The sequence below is a fragment of the Oratosquilla oratoria genome, chromosome 1 (genome assembly GCF_046742065.1).
Source record: "Oratosquilla oratoria isolate Oo_2021 chromosome 1, ASM4674206v1, whole genome shotgun sequence".
Taxonomy (NCBI): Eukaryota; Metazoa; Arthropoda; class Malacostraca; order Stomatopoda; family Squillidae; genus Oratosquilla; species Oratosquilla oratoria.
In genome coordinates, this window is record NC_134777.1 from 116,076,161 (window position 1) to 116,093,703 (window position 17,543).

Consider the following 17,543-nt stretch of genomic DNA (forward strand, 5'->3'; position numbering starts at 1 on the left):
TACCACAGATCTGTTATATTCTGAAGTTTGTCCAGTATTAGAAATTAGTAGGATTAGAGATTACAGTGAGACCTCTCATTAACGGACATTAATTAGCTGTGTTTGCGATGTTTTCGCTGTGTTTTCGGTGTTTTTGGTGCTGTTGTTTAGTGTGTGCAATCACTATGCCACCCAAAAACCTCTCCAAAACACCGAAAACACCATAAACATGGCTAATTAACATCCGTTAATGAGAGGTCTCACTGTACAGTAAACCCTCAATATAACAGACAATTTGGGGACACGGGCCTGTCGTTATATCCGAAGATCCGTTATAACCAAGGATCCCTCGCTATAATGGATGAAAATTCATTATAGTGAAGGTTTGTCCAGTCAGATTTTTTGTCCGTTATATCCAATATCCAGTATAACGAGATCTGTTATATCGAGGGTTTACTGTACCGTATATAAACTATTACCGCTTCCCTCCTGCATTGGTGGCATAATTGGAAGAATGTTGGTCTCGTATTTGATTGGTGGTGTGTTGGAATCCCACACTTCTGTCCAATTCCTAACAGTGACTGTTACCTGCCTCAACAATCCAAGCACATAGGGCATGCTTCCTGGCATAGGCTCCTCACCTACTACTATTATAATAATAATGATAATATCATTTGGCATTGAATCAATATACATGAAGTGCAGATAATGAAAAGAGCACATAGTTCCAAATAATAATTACAATTGCCAAGGAGAACACAAAAAAACATTACAGATTAAAACTTCACTGTAAGCCATGACTGGTTTCAGCATTGACAGCGAGTTTAAATTATTCACCCATAATTGAAGTAATTTTAGGATATATAAACACTTGAACCATGAAAATACTTTTAATAAATCTATGTACTACATGCCTTTGTTAAAAAAAGGGAATTTATTGATAAGCTGATGCGTAACAATGAAACAGATGCGGGTGGGGCACATGTATGTGGTGGCATTTCCCCTTCGACAGAAGCCAAACCATCCCAACTGCGCCCTTACAAATGGAAGAAGTGCTCCTCTGACTGCCGCTGCATTGCAGTGTCTTCACTGGACTACCCATCACCTTTATCTTCTACAGCTCGCAATACAATAAATCTCCAGTGTGTAACTCCCTAAAGCACTCTCCCCATTTTCCTCATACTGCTGTCTCTTCCATTGTCATTTCTCCATCTACACCTTTTACCTTTTCTTCTCTACTTGATTCACCTCCCCTTCCTCTCTTTGGAAAGAAATTAAGAGAGGAAGAGGAGGCAAAGCAAGTAGAGAAGAAAAAGTAAAAGGTGCAGATGGAGAGATGATAACGGAAGAGATGGGCAACGTATTTTAAAGATTTGCTGAATGTGAAGGAGGATAGGGAGGGAAAGGTAGTTGAAGTGGGAAGTGCTAAGAAAGTGACTGTGATGTGTTTATGATGTGTATCTTATTTGCTTACTTATATATTTTTTTACAAGTGACTGGTTTAATGTCATAAACCCACACTATTAAAGAGGAATAGGACACTGCCTCCTATGTAAGACATTCTGAAATGAGGAATTTAATGTATGCCCTTACCACAAACCTACTTGCTGAAAGAAGGACTTTGAACTACCTCTATTCCTGACCTCCGCACATGCTGCATCACTTTAACCTGCTAGAACAAGACTACAATGCAGGTAATAAACTGTTCTTTGTAGTGTATTACGAGTTCCAGATTTCTAATCACATTACTAACAGAATGGAATTACATATCTAAACTCTAATTCACTAATCTTTGTGACCTCGTATGTGGTGTTAGGCTGTACTAGAAATAATTGTGAAAGCACCATAACCAAGTGGCACTATACGTATAGCCGTTCTAGTGAGTGACTTTCCTTTTTCTTTTTCACTAACTCTTTCTTACTAAAATATTTCATGAACTGGGCGAGTGATATATTATCAATATATTAAATCAAACTATCTTCTTCTGTATTGCACTTTCAGCATATACAATAGATATCCTACTTAAACAAGGTACCCTTATACAAATATACCTTCCTTAAAAAACTTATATGGGCAGCTATCACGGAGAAGTATGGTATACAAGACCCATAAATGTCGAAGTTGGAATTCAAATGCAATGGTGCAGTTGGCCAAATTTATTGTCTACCTCTGACCCAAGCAATGTGGCACGACACAGGAACCCTTTCATCCCAAAGAAAGCGATGATAGGAGAGACAATGTAAGGCTTTGGGATAGGTGTAGGGTACATGTATGTTTTGATATGGTTACCAACCCTTATAAGGAGCAAAAGGCTTTTTAGTATATGAATGTACGAATCTACTGAAAAAAATCATACCTCTTTTTGTACTATGGTAGCTTATTATCATTTCTTTCCTTTTTCCTAATACTAGATGATTGTGTTTGGCTGTGACCTGTGAAAGATAGGTTTCAGTTTACCATGATCCTCTTCAGTTCTCATGGTAATCCACCACTCATGCGGATGGAAGATGGGTCACCAAAAGGTGAAGCAGTGGAGGTAAACTGGCTCCAGTTCTTGGGCCCTGCTGTGGAAGAACTATGTCACCCTGCATTGCTTTTGACCCACGAAGTTAGGGGAAGGGAGGTCCTTCATCCCTGAGATACAGAGATGAAAAGGGATGGTTGGAAGGATTTTATTTGTTTATGATGTACTAGGTGTGTGCACACACCCTTATAATGGAGAAAGGGCTTTTGGTATAGATATAATCTTTTGTGCTGAATTGATCTTAGGGTTTAAAAAAAATTGGCCTTAGATGATACAAAATCTATAAGGTATGCTATTATAGTGAAGTTATATAACTCTGTAAAACTAAATTATTGCCTGAAACAACATAGTTCTCTAAAGAAATGATATGCTCTCTTAATACCCCTAAAAAGTTGACCTCAGTATAGTTTGGTCAAATACTTACACTGTCAACAATGGCTGGTACAGTATAGTACTCACACAAGGTATGTATAAATTGTTGTACTTGAATGTTGACTTGTAAAACATATTCAAGTAGTTTACTTTAAAAAGTGTTTCAGTCATGTTATATACTAATAAAATTTTGTACTCGTCCACAGTTTTATTAAATCTAATATGAAGGTTTTGTGCTTTGGCCTACCACTATTTATATTAAAATTATATTTCTAGCTCAGATTCTTTGGAACAATTGAACAAGATTTATCGTTTTATCATTTCTGTCCAGGCAAATTTATTCAGCTGGAAGACGTATCCCAAAATAACAGGAATTTCAAAAAATTTCAATGAAGTTAAGTCTGCTTTTCACTTCTCAGCTGAACAATATTATCAGACATTAGTGAAAACAAGATCTATAAAATATAATAGCATGGCATAAGTTTGGTTCGTTCTGGAAGAGGGAAATCCTCACCCCTTTCATCTGACATCACACTAGTCCTTTCGTTCCTTCAAGCTGAAACCATGCACAGACTTCACCTCAATGTTTTCCTTCTATTACTACCAGTTCATCTCTGGTGCACCCTTCTCATGGAACAGATCATCACCTCTGTTACACTCTTCTCCAACTCACTCTGTAACTTGTTTACTATTTCACTTGTTTAGTATCTTAATCACTTTTTTCTTCATTCACCCAACCCATATACCTTTACCTTGATCTACCCCCTTGTCATGTTGTATTCATGAATGTATTCAACAATTATAAAATATGATCTATTTTCATACACTGTAACAAGCTTATAACTAAATACACAGTATCACATATTAAACCATTAATTAATGCTACAATACTGTATAACTGGTATATATTATATTAGCATAACATATTCTGAGAGCACTGATAATGCATTTAGTTGCAATATCAAAGAAGCGTAATAAGAAATATCATTTCAATTTACAAATTATACTTGTGATGCACTAAAGCAGCGATGCTGAACAGGAAGATGAATATGGGCTAATACAATGTTCAATTCATAAAGTTAGGGAGCATCAATCAATCAATCTCTTGCAAGATACCCAGGTAAGTGGCAACAGGCACCAGATTGACCCACAACTCACTCAAGAAAGAAACATTGTGTTGTTATTATGTAGCAGATATGTATGTGAGCATCATTGATATACTGTATTTCATATCTAAATGGAGTATATCATCCAGGAGGTGCCAAGATAAGAGGGAGGGAGGAGGGTAGAGGCGAGTGGAGTATGTAAGGGATGGAATGGGTGGGAGTGGTTTTTATGCCTTTGTTTTTTGGCTACCTCCCGTGTAAGGGGGAAAAAGCCTTTGGTATATGTATGTATATCTAAATGGGTGGGAGTGGTTTTTATGCCTTTGTTTTGACTACCTCCCTTATAAGGGGGAAAAAGCCTTTGGTATATGTATGTATATTAAATCATTATATTTGTTACAATTTGTATCAAGAGTGTAAGATCTGCATGAAAATATGTATAAACATCCATAAGTAAATATCCTAAACAACAAATATGATAACACAAAACAATATATCATCATATCCTCAGAGGCTTAACAAACGCTTATTAACCTCTCAATTGTGTCGTCTAAGTGGTTGATAGTGCAAAGTTACATCAGGAAGGTAGTACTTCTGCCAAATTTCTACAAAAGCCGCTCTGCGAGCCCAAGGTTTAAAATGTCCATTCCAGTGTAGTAGTTTGGCCTTTTTAACAAACTGTTTGGAGTATCCTGCTCCTGTTGTCATTCCTGAATTGGTTAAAAAAAGGAAAAAATATATATATATAATAATCATACAGTACTCCACATATATAAAAGTATCTTACCCTACTAGTATAGTAATACCCATGCCAACAAGATGATTCTTTTTCATCCATTTGTAGGATTACTATTAGTATGTTCCTATCACTGATCCCATTGAATAATTCCTTTGCAGTGGAATACATGTACAAACATACATATACCAAGACTTTTCCCCCCTTACAAGGGAGGTAGCCAAAAAGAAAGAATACATGTACAGACGCTCCTCTACTTACGTTCATTCGTTTTACGTTTTTTTCGATTTTACATTTGAACTGACGGTAAAAAAAATTTGTAAAAAAACAATTTTTGAGTGGATTTTTTAGTTTACCGCGCTCTCCGTAGTTCAAACGATACTTGCTCACGACGCTGTGTCCATTGTTTACATTGTGCAAACGAAAAACTGAAAATGCCTTGCCTCCTCCTCCATCTCAATTTATGTTGCTTGAATTTAATGTATTTGAAATTAATGTTATTATTTTACAATGTTATGTGTTTAATTAATGATTTAGGGGTGTTTTATAAGATACGGTAATAGAATTTACCAATGTATAGTACAGTACCAACTTACGTTCATTTTCAACTTACGTTCAGCCGTTCAGAACGTAACTAAAACGTAAGTTGAGGAGCGTCTGTATAACATTAAAACCATAATTACCTAAATCACGGACATGCCACAGCTGGGGAATGGGGGATATGCGATTGTGGAAAACTAGCAGCATTGCAGCTTCACTTTCGTCCAGTTCAGGCTCCACTCCGTAAATGGGCTCCCTGTAATGCACAGAAGTAGTTGCAGGAAGCTGACACATCAGTTATTGAAATAATGTACATTTAGCCCTTGATTTAATGGCTTCCCATTTACTGGGTTTCTGTGACAACAGACAAAATCCAGTAACTTGTAATAAATTTCTGAGGTGCCCTCCTATACAATTATGGAATATTATGAACCCATCTTTATCAGCCTTAGAGTCTGATATTACATAATACATATACCAAGGGCTTTTCCCCTCTTACAAAGGAGGTACCCAAAGTCAAAGACACAAATGTGGGTAAAAGTAAGGTGATGAGATGTACAAGGGGAGAAAGTGGCAGCAGACTGGAAGTGAGTATTAAGGGAGAAAGACTGGAGGAAGTGGATAGTTTTAGATACTTGGGTGTGAATGTGGCAGGAAAGGGAGTGGAGGTAGAATGTAGATTGAGAGAAGCAAGTAAATGCCTTGGGGGATTAAAAAGTGTAATGAGAAATAGACATTTGGGAATGGATGCTAAGAGGAGATTGTATGGAATGATTGTGCCGACAGCACTCTATGGAGTAGAAACATGGAACATAAGAGAGGAGAAGTTTGAATGTGTTTGAGATGAGGTGTCTGAGAAGTATGATATGGTGAGATAGAGTGAGAAACAAGGAGGTGAGGAGGAGATCAAGGGTGGAAAGGGAGTTTGGAGATAGGGCTGATGAAAGAGTATTGGGGTGGTTTGGACACATGGAAAGAATGAGTGAAGAAAGATTAGTAAAAGAGGTGTGGAAGGAATGAACATGAAGGGGCGTCAAGGATGAGATGGATGGATGGGTTAAAAGGGGGATTATTGAGAAAGGGGGAATGTCTGTTGAGGAAGGACAGGAGATGACAAAAGATAGGGGTGAATGGAGAATGGTTGTGTATGGATGATGCTGTAGTGCATGAAAGGGAGTGGGTGGGGGATGGGAGGTGAGGGAGTATGTGTGAAAAAACCATTTGATGCAGCCCAAAGGGATTTCTCCCTGCCTTCTCTTTTTCTGCATGAGGGGATGGGGGGGGGGGGGTGTCTTGCAACACTGCTTCTGACCCAGAGCAGTGGCCAAGATGCAGGGATGACCCGTCATTCAGGAGGAGCCAAGATAAGAGAGAGGAAGGGGGGTGAATGGAAGTGGAGTATGTGGGGATGGAATGGGTGAGAGTGGATTTTATGCCTCTATTTTCTGGCTACTTCCCTTGTTAGGAGGAAAGAGCCTTTGGTATACATATGTTAAATTCATTATATTGATCAGACTGATGCCCCCCTTCTTTTGTCCATGAATTGAGGGATTGGTGTACAGTACAATCAATCCATTAATCCATAGCCCAGGTCTTTCTTATAGGAGACCCATGGTTCTCAGATAACCAGCAACAGCCATCAGATTGGCCCACAAATCACTCAAGGAAGAGATAGTGTGCTGTTGTCTGAATAAAAGGATTGCAAAGGTCTGTCGGCATGCTCCTCCTTTGTAATCCTTTGTAATGCCATAGTAGGGCAGTGCAGGAGTGTTTGGTATCTTTTGCGCATTGATTGTATCCAGGACAATCCATCGGCACTAATTATTAACTACACAATCTATATTATGATTTAAATTTATGAGTTTCCTCGATAACATTTACTAGCTATGCAAAAAATACAATAATAATAAAATTTGTGAATTTCCTTGGGTATTGCAACTTTACAATCTAATAAACAATCATACTGCAATACAGGCTATGATAGATAAAATTCCACAAATTGTTTTTAAACATGAATAGTTATTTCCGTGACCTGACAGTAGATGCATACTAATGTTCAAGGAACAGCAAGATTAAACCAAGATGAACAGTGATCAAGAGACAGAACAACAGGAAATCTTAATCCTCCATGCAATGAGATGAATACAACTGTATTCTATGGATATAACTACACAAAAATGTCTACAAGATAAACTCAAGTGTAGAAAAAAAAAAACACTCCTCACTTTTGGTTATGCAACAACCACTGTTGTAGCTGGCCAGTAATATTTTCTCTTTTCCACGTAGTTGCGTTGGTCACGAAAACATCCGTATTAAAAGTACACTCGGTGGGTTTGATAGCAAGAGGACGAATAGCGGAATGTTTCAGGTTGACGTGTGTGGAGTAAAACGGCCTTGCACGGCTGAAGCGTCTCGAAACTGAAGTGCATTCTTCAGAAAAGGCACCAGGATGACCTTTTTCAATTGGAATCTTCGTCATTTCTTCAATATTTCCTGGAAAGATATCAGTGTTTATGGTATTATTCTACCAAAGATCATGTAAGTATATGTTTCAAATACTTGTTACATTGTAGTAGCCAAAAGGAAAGCTGCCCATATGTAATGGTGACATATAATATTCCTTGTGTGTTGTACATACATATTTGTAATATTGTTTATTTATTAATGTATATTTAATGTATTATTGTGAGAACCAAGTGTTCATGTTAAGCGTGTACGTTTTTCCCACCAACTCTGAGCTTGGTGGCGTGGCTTGGTGTCTGAGTCAGTCTTGGTTCTGCTTACAAAGCGACCGCATGGTTGTTTTTGTAGTGCTTTATCACATTGTGATTAATACAGTATTTTGCAATGTTGATTTGGTTTCATTGGCCACTCTGTACATACGGTGGCAGCGGTGGCATTGGCCACCCCGTACACATATTGTATGCATATCTACAGGCTGTGGCTGCACAGATATAAGCCTAATACATCTGGAGTGGAGCACCTATAGCAGGAGCCCAAGAAGGTGATCATTTTCCTCTATAACTTTTGCATCATAACCTCCTGATACCAAGGGCTACCCAACATTAACAGCAACAACAACAATTATCCTTACTGTGATAATCTTTAGAATTACAATTACTGCATACTGCAAAACACAAACTACCACATGATGCACCACTCACCTTGTACTACTACATCTGTGTCAATGTAAATAATGATTCCTTCTAGTTCAGGGAAGATCGAAGTGAGGAAAAGCTTTGCAAAGTGAGGTTTATCCTCAGGAACTTCTCGAGGAAATGGGCGAGCGGTGTGACTCAATTTATTTAAATTTGTGTTCTGCAGCCACTCCCTGTATCATAGAAGAAAAATAAAAGTGGTGAAATAGAAAAAATTAAATTTCAACAAGGAATGTAACAAACTTCACATGGAACTGGTCATATGTTCAATAAATCTTAATTTTTTTTCTGTCTTCATTTGATTATTCTAGATACCCTATCACTTTCCTCAGATGGCTTTGTCACAGTCAATATATATTTAGACAAGCCCCCCACCATCCTTTGTTTTCTAATATCAAGTTGCATATATGTTAATAATCTTTATAGAATTTTTAAAATATTAAATTATTTACAATTTACAATTCTATTCTACATATTATGTGCAATTCACTAGAAATTATTCCATCACCTAATTCTATTTTCTGACAAGCAGTCTTTTAGTAAGTTGGTAACAACAGAGTAAAGATTTAACGTCTGAAGCTCACAAGCCCCCCCTACCATCTTTTGTTTTCTAATATCAAGATGCATATACAGTATGTTAATAATCTTTATAAATTTGTTAAAATGTAAAATTATTTACAATTTACAATTCTATTCTACTTATCATATGCAATTCACTAGAAATTATTCCACCACCTACTTCTATTTTCTGACTAGCCATCTTTTAGTAAGTTGGTAACAACAGAGTAAAGATTTAATGTTTGAACCTCACTTGAAATGCTTGAGCACATCTCCTGGGAAGGTGAGGTAAAAGTGGACAGGAACTTTGCTGTTAAGGAAGATGCTGTTGAGAGCTGCCATCAGCCCCATGATTGTCTGACTGTTGGCTGCCATCACCACTTGCACTACTTTACCTGGAACTACTATTGCAGTGTTACTTTTTTTCTGATTAGTTTCACTATAAATTAGTAGCAAATAAAAAATTCTGATTTAGATTCCTGTCTTTCCTCTTTCTACTCACATCAAATTTTAAGAATATCTCAATGGCAAGGAATTAAAAGTGATTTGTGGTTGAAAATATATTAATCTGTTCACTGGGAACCATTCAGTGTGTGTATATATGTATATATATATATATATATATATATATATATTATATATATATATATATATATATATATATATATATATTATATATATGTATATATATATATGTATATATATATTGTTATGAAGATTTAGCCTATCATAAGCTTCCTCACAGATAGCTGATACATCTTCATACATAAATATACCAAGGGCTTTTTCCCCCTTACAAGGGAGGTAGCCAATGCTTTTTGACTTTGGCTACCTCCCTTGTAAGGGGTAAAAATTGACAAGTTAAACACCACATGAGGACGGAGCCTTTATTTGTACTTGAAAAAGCTGTAATAAGCGAAACGTCGTACAAATAAAGGCTCTGTCCTCATATGGTGTTTAACTCATCAATCTTGTCGGCAACTACCACTTTCAAGGAAGGGGTAAAAAGCCCTTGGTATATGTATGGATGTATAAAGATATATCAGCTGTCTGTGAAGCTTGTGATTCAGACTATAAATGCAATGTCTGGAGATGAAGGAAAAGTTTATATTTGCATTGCTTAGGTACTCGCACCTTCTGATGAACACATTATCCTCCACTATACATCTCATTAATGGATGTTAATTAGCTGTGTTTTCGCTGTTTTAGCTCTATTTTCGGTGTTTTTGGTGCTGTTGTTTAGTGCGTGCAATCACTATGCCACCCAAAAACCACTCCAAAACACCGAAAACACTGCAAACACGGCTAATTAACGTCCGTTAATGAGAAGTCTCGCTGTATTATGTTTCATGCACACCATCCACCTGGCTCTTACTACTCGTACATGATGCAATGAATAAATAACCTTTATTAGCTGACGCATTGATCTTGTTAGCAGACGCACTTATCTTGGCAATGAGCATTGCCTTCTTTGCATTTATAATCTTCACTTCCGTACTTGTTTTCGGCTTTCTTGGAGTGAAATTACTTTTGGCAGATTCCCTGGGGGTAACGGCAATTTTTGCGGTGTTTCCACTGGAGTTGAAGGTGTTGGCCATCTCTAGAAACTACCAAAGAAAAGAAATACATTAATCCAACCACAACAATTAACACCCCTTCTCTAGTTAGGTGCAGATTTGAGACATCTACTTAAAAGTTATTACAAATACCATTAACGAGCTATAGTATATTTCCCTCGCTGTCCTTCACTGTAGAGAGGAAATAATGGGCACATCTAAGATCACTTAAACTATGAAAACAGAATAATTCATCATGACATAAGATTTTACTGTGTAAAACTCACCTGACTGCTAGCAAAGAGTCCAGCATGGGGACTGGTTTCTAGGTTGTGTTTGGGTCCTCTTGCCGCCCCCATGCTACCCGGCGACCACTTGAGAGACGACATTATATAAAAGAGAAAAAGAGTCCAGGATACACCTACCACCACCAGCCCTAAAAAGAAAAGACGAGTACCAGCTGCCATTAATTACTCCAATGCAAGGGGAATTCAATGGTTTATTTCCGTGGTATGCCTTCTTGCAAACATCAAAAAATGAATACTATAGTCACCACCAGTAAGATTCTTACAGTGGTATTCTTAAAAAATTCCTTCCCTTCCAAGGATTTATATAAGGAAAGAATTTTTTCTAAGAATACCACCATTAGTCTCTTGTGTGTGGTGGTTGCAACGGGGCAATAAGTGTCTGTTGCCAAGCTGATTAAGAGTTTTTTGTTTTTTTTTCATCCACAGTTGAGAGATTTTTAAAAGGCAAATAAATGGGAGATGAATGGGTGTGCATGCCTTGTAAGGCTACCCCCCTTATAAATGGGAAGAAGACATTTGGTACACAAATATTGTTCAAGTATGAGGTGGTGACCTGAATGTAGATGTATTCATGCAATTCTTGCTTGCCTTGGGATTGATTTGGGATGTATAATTTAGTTATGAGTTGTTTTATGAACAGTGATAAGTGTTTTTTCCTGCTAAATCCTGTGCCTGCCATTGCTACACATTTAGTTTCTTATTTGCCTTCACTGTGAGATCTTTTACAGTATGTGTTGGTTGAAGGTTGTGTGTGTGTCATATGCAGGTCCATTGAGGTTTTTATCTAGCGGGTGATATCAACCATTTAATTTAATCACTCAATGAGCCATAGATTCATTGTAATCTGAGGGTATGCAGATTTTCTATTTTGTGTCGGTCATAGTTCCATATTTTTTTAAGTAATGTTGTGTATTCTTGATTTCTGCTTCAATTCACTTAAAAAAAGATACTCTATGATATGGCAACAGTCAACCAGATAGAACTGTTACTATACCAGTGAAGCTCACATTTTTCAGACTTCCATACCCAGGCTCCTTCCTGAAATCATCTTTGACTGTCTTTTTTTTCAGTATAGAAAATAAGGTCTTGAAAAAAATAAACAAGTGAAAAAACAAAATACATATTAAAAAAATCAGAGTAGGTAAATGGTTGATTCTTGGTTACTAAAACCATTCCACATACGAAAACATGTGAATTACTGGTACGCTGTTTCTCATACTGTAGTTATGTTAGTCCAGTCAGTGAAGAGTAGACAATGATCCTCTACCTCTTCAGTCTTCCTATTACTAGCCCAGTCCTCCTCTGATGGAGTGTGATGGTGAGGCCAAGAAGATGGTGACTTCTGGAAGCCCCTTGTCACAATCTACATGGCAGGTGTTGGAGGCTCCCAGTAGTCACATTGAGCTGGGACTTACAGGGCAGTACAATTCGGCAGCAGGCTGTACAGGTGAGGAACCATTTTTCTAAGTTCCCCTTCATTTACTCTACAGGAGCTGATTAGATTTTTTTTTCTTTCTTTCTTTTTTGCCATGTTTCTGTGCAAGTAGTAAAAAGCCTCTTTTATGTTCACTAATCATCTGTATGTCTTGCCAATAACTAGTGCTGTTTTTCTAAGAAAGGCAATGAAACTATCATATACAGTATTGTGATAAACATTAATGTGGAAACATTCTTATCTGAGTTACCACTGACTGTGGCAATACGAGTCTTTAGTTGGTTTACACAAGTATTACAGCAACTCTATAGCAAAGTCTACAACTACAATTAAATTGACTGGTGCATCATAAGCAGCTTTTCTTATTCATACTGCTTACATCAAAAATAAATAATTAATATCAACAGCACCACATGAGCATATGAAGTGTGCATAGTATGTTAGTACCTGCAGGAATACACTTGCAAAAGGGCAATAACAACCCACATAATTTGAATTCTCATGTAACTAGTGGTTAGGCTTTCAATAAATGTAAATAAAAGATGGAATGCATTAGGTTGGGTTCATTCCTGTAAAGCTGGTTCAGATGGGTAAATTAAGTAAGGCAGTGCTGTAAAAGACACCAAGATACAAGTGCTATACATAGGTCTAGTTTTTCCGTGGATTAGTGTACAAATTAACATCAGCCTTGTCATGCATCTATGATCAATATTACACTTGTAATCCCGGCATGCAATTTATTTGATTAAGATTATCAAGGTTTTAATTCCACACCTGTCAGGTTCCCAGAGCAGATGCATGACACAAGAGAATTTCAAGTACTCATTATGACCTGCTGTAAAATGTAGTGAATTTTTCAAGACTATTTAAAGGCCCTCAAATATTTCCTAATAATATTGACATAGCAGGTCAATGACAGTGATCACAAGACTATTTAAAGGCCCTCAAACAACATATTATCTATTGAAATATTCAAATATTTCCCATTAATATTGACATATCAAAGACAGTGATCACAGAAATATCTTTGGGATCTTTATAGACATTAAAAATATAGGTCATCATCAATCTGTTGCCCCACATCTGTTGTACAAGATCTACATCTCCTACATAACTAGCAACAACTACTGGACTGGCCCACAAGTCATTCAAGGAAGAGGTATTGTGTTGTTGTCAGTTTGAAGCTTTAAGAATCATTTAGATAAACACCTAAGCAAGATGCTGTAATGATTATAATTTATTTTATATTATTTGTTTTTATCATTTGTCTGATTTTCATTTATTATTAGTTATATGTCAATTTATTATTATTTACTATTTACCTGTATGTTTATTATTAAACTATACCTATGCATTTATTTATGTTTTTATTTGTTATTTACATTATTATAGTTTTTATTTATCAATTTATTATTATGATTTTTTTTTCTGCATCCGACCTAGATATGGACCAAAAGGTCTCCTGTCGGCATGCTCCGCCTTTGTAATCCTTTGTCTAGGTACCATGTAACGCAAGAGTAGGGTAGCAGGTTGTGATTGCCACTAATAAAAGTACGACAATATTATCATCAACAATTATCACATGTAAGCAACTTAACCCATCCAATATATATCCCAACTTCTTTTTATACAAGAATTTATCCAGATTTTGGTTTATATTACCCATAAAATGATTATTATCAGTATCTCTGGGTGGTAGACAGGAGTGGGTACATGCTTTAGTTGGCTACCTCTCTTATAAAGAGGGAAAAAGCCCTTGGTATATAGACAAATAGATACAATTATCTATGAAGCATGGCATAAAGTCATAGGCATTAGACTGAATTTAAACCCCTTTACTAAGCTATGCCACCCAGCTCTACAATAGAATAAGCAAGTCTAATGTCTAGTTGATCAAAATATCCATGTGTATATATATATATATATATATATATATATATATATATATATATATATATATATATATATATGTGTGTGTGTGTGTGTGTGTGTGTGTGTGTGTGTGTGTGTGTGTGCGTGTATATATATATTATATGCTGTGGATGTGCTGTGTCTTGCGACACTGCTTCTGACCCAGGGCAGTGGACAGGATGCAGGGATGACCCGTCATCCAGGAGGTGCCAAGATAGGAGGGAGGGTGGAGGGGAGTGGAATATATGGGAAATGAAATGCGTGGGAGTGATTTCTATGCCTTTTTCTTTTTGGCTACCCCCCATGTAAGGGGGAAAAAGCCTTTGGTATATGTACGTATATATATATATATATATGTATATATATATATATATATATATATATATGTATGTTTGTATACTTCTTATTCAAAGTATTTTTTCAATTAGGTCAAGTATATTTCTTGAATAATTTTAAGGAATTAGTCAATTATTTAGAGGTTGATGTATCTCAGTCTTCAAAATTTAATGGTCTGGATTATTAGAAGCCAACTGTATTTAATTCTTCATGTGTTGCAATAACAAGTAGATCATGCCCATCTAATAGCAATGGTTAACATCAACATGAATTTCACTGCATTCTTCTCATACCAATCAGGCTTGGAATTTAATATCTGTTTACTATTCACAAATAAAGTTTAGGATAAGAAACTCACTTGAAATAAACTTGTTTTATTAAGATCTAGATTTATAAGTATGAAAGTTATAATTAGTGCAGTCTAAACAATTAATCTTTAATAGTTTTAAGAATTAACAGTAGCAATCACAAATGGTTTTAATATATTCATGTAATTATTTTTCAAAGGAAATAAAGCTACAAAGCTTTAATTATAATTAGTCAATTTACTACAACATAGAAAGAAATCAAAGCACAAGCAAAGCAATTCAGAGCATTGTGTACAAAGCAATCACATGATGCAGTCAGCAATGGTTAAACACGTCACTACTCATTAGCTACGATAAATGTAAAACTTCGTTAAAAACAATCACTATCTTAACCACTAACTTAATGCTTCAAATTTAGACACAGGCACAAGATAAAAGGTAACGATATGGAGAAAACATAGTCATGATTCTATTTATAAACATAAGCATTATATACAACACACAAACAAATACTTAAATTTCATCTGCTATCCCAATTCACTGTAACAAATATGAAATAATAATAATAATTGCTGCCTCAAGTTTCACTGACTGGAAAAACACCACCTGAACTTTTTTTTTAATTAATAACCTTGGAAAAATTCCATAATCATATTATAATAACTGGAAATTCAGTTCTACACTGTAACGCCAATCAATTTATCAGCATTACTAAGCTGTAGAGGCAAATATTAATATCTTGACAAGGTTTCTGTTATTTATAATAAATAACTAGTATTTATGAGGCTTCAAGGGGTAAACAGTTTCACTATTTCTTTATTCCTATTAAGATAAATTACTGAACAATCAATAACAATAGCATTACTGACTTTATAGTAATATTCATGTGACCCTTACTTTATATTCTTAGGCTATCATCACTTTCATCTTTTTTCCTTTTCAAGATATATTTTATCAAGGAAATATCCTTCAATACAAAATAATTAGAAAAAGGATACAGCATTATTATTTTAGATTACAAATTGGTTGCATTAGAAACTAGTATTGTATACACCAGCTTCAATCTCTTATGGAGATGAAGATATATTTTATCAAGGAAATATCCTTCAATACAAAATAATTAGAAAAATGATACAACATTATTATTTTAGATTACAAATTGTTTGCATCAGTAACTAGGTTTGTATACACCAGCTTCAATCTCTTATGGAGATGAAGATATATTTCGTCAAGGAAATATCCTTCAATACAAAATAATTAGAAAAAGGATACAGCATTATTATTTTAGATTACAAATTGGTTGCATCAGTAACTAGTATTGTATACACCAACTTCAATCTCTTATGGAGATGAAGAGTGTCAAGGATACCTAGGAAGAATACATTGACAACCATTACATTCTTTAGCTCCTTAGATTAAGTCAAGTCAGGTTAGGTTAGGTCGGTTGTAATCTTTGACATACCATATATGATAGTACAACAATAATAGAATGTGCTCCCAGTTATGATACTGCTCTCATAAATTTCGTTAGATAATATTATATGTTTCTGACAGCTCATTAATGAAAGCAATAGCATTTGTCAGGATGGAAGCGGAATCCTGGAGGTACCAATCTGCAAACACAATGTCCTAACCAACTCCTCCAGTATTAAACATGGCAAAATAATAGCATTTCTCATGCAATTATAGAGAAGACACACCTTCCCCATGCCATTCTTTGACCAAAAGTCCTGAAAAACATTGACTTCAGAACTAATTATCTATGTAAACATTTACCACAACAATATCCTTATAAAATAATCTTTGATTTGTGAAACAAAGAACTGACGAGGCTGTTTATTATCGGTGAATTTAATCAAATGTATAACATGCAATACATGATGATGATACTACTCACTACGTCTACTCTCAATGACAATGTTATTACATTTATTTAGTAAACATATAATTAAGATTATTTGAATGAATATGATTCACACATGCAAATTAGATACTCAAGCATTTGTGTCACTACCTAAATAACAAATACTTGTACAATATTCAGTGAAGAACATAATAAAAGTGAACTAATTGCCATACTGTACCGTAACCATGTCATGGTTACGGTACAGTTTATCAGCCTTAACACTTATCATGAAGTTTGTTTACTTCAACATAAAACCAATCACAAAAAAACATAAAATAATTTACCTATTTTAATCCTTGTATACCCCATTATGTTTTCGTTTTATGTCATTCTAACAAAACTAATACGAGACCACAACCACTTGTAAATTCTCTGTCATGACTTGACACGTCAACCTCTTCATGTTCTTCTCTTCGTAATGTAAACAACAGATTGTCTGTGTCAGTAGGAATATTCGCGGAAGATTTTTTTTTATAAAATTCAGAAAAGCTTAATATTGTTTACTAGTTAGTAGAAATTAAAAATTATATTGTATTTTCATTATAATTAGATATTATTTGGCTACTACTTTTCTATTACATAAGGTATATTTATCCATGTTATATCCTACATATATATTTAAAACTCCACGTATTTTTGATTTGTGAATTTATTCAAGATACATTCCCATCAATAACATCGATAACTTTCAGAGCGTAGAATAATTGACCCAGTGTTTCAATGCAATAATAGTTCCCATATAAGATTTTTCAATTGTACAAGAAAGTAAATACGCAGTGTATTTCGATTTAATTCAAATCTACTTTCCAT

General features: G+C 35.4%; 1 protein-coding gene across 4 annotated transcripts; it reads right to left on the minus strand.

The window, feature by feature from the left end:
* Positions 1-854: 854 nt before the first annotated feature.
* On the minus strand, positions 855-17,154 carry LOC143025225 (glycosyltransferase 8 domain-containing protein 1-like). Of its 4 annotated transcripts, none has more exons than XM_076184706.1 (8): positions 17,018-17,154; positions 10,817-10,965; positions 10,418-10,580; positions 9,227-9,374; positions 8,422-8,588; positions 7,483-7,750; positions 5,401-5,513; positions 855-4,691 (listed from the first exon to the last, which is right to left on the minus strand). In XM_076184706.1, the coding sequence occupies exons 1-8, from the start codon at positions 17,040-17,042 to the stop codon at positions 4,519-4,521; spliced, it is 1,206 nt and encodes a 401-aa protein (XP_076040821.1). In that variant the 5' UTR covers positions 17,043-17,154; the 3' UTR covers positions 855-4,518. The 4 variants fall into 4 exon arrangements, with proteins under 4 accessions (XP_076040821.1, XP_076040815.1, XP_076040809.1 ...); XM_076184700.1 differs by having other exon boundaries at positions 9,227-9,377; XM_076184694.1 differs by having other exon boundaries at positions 10,379-10,580.
* Between the last annotated feature and the right edge of the window lie 389 nt (positions 17,155-17,543).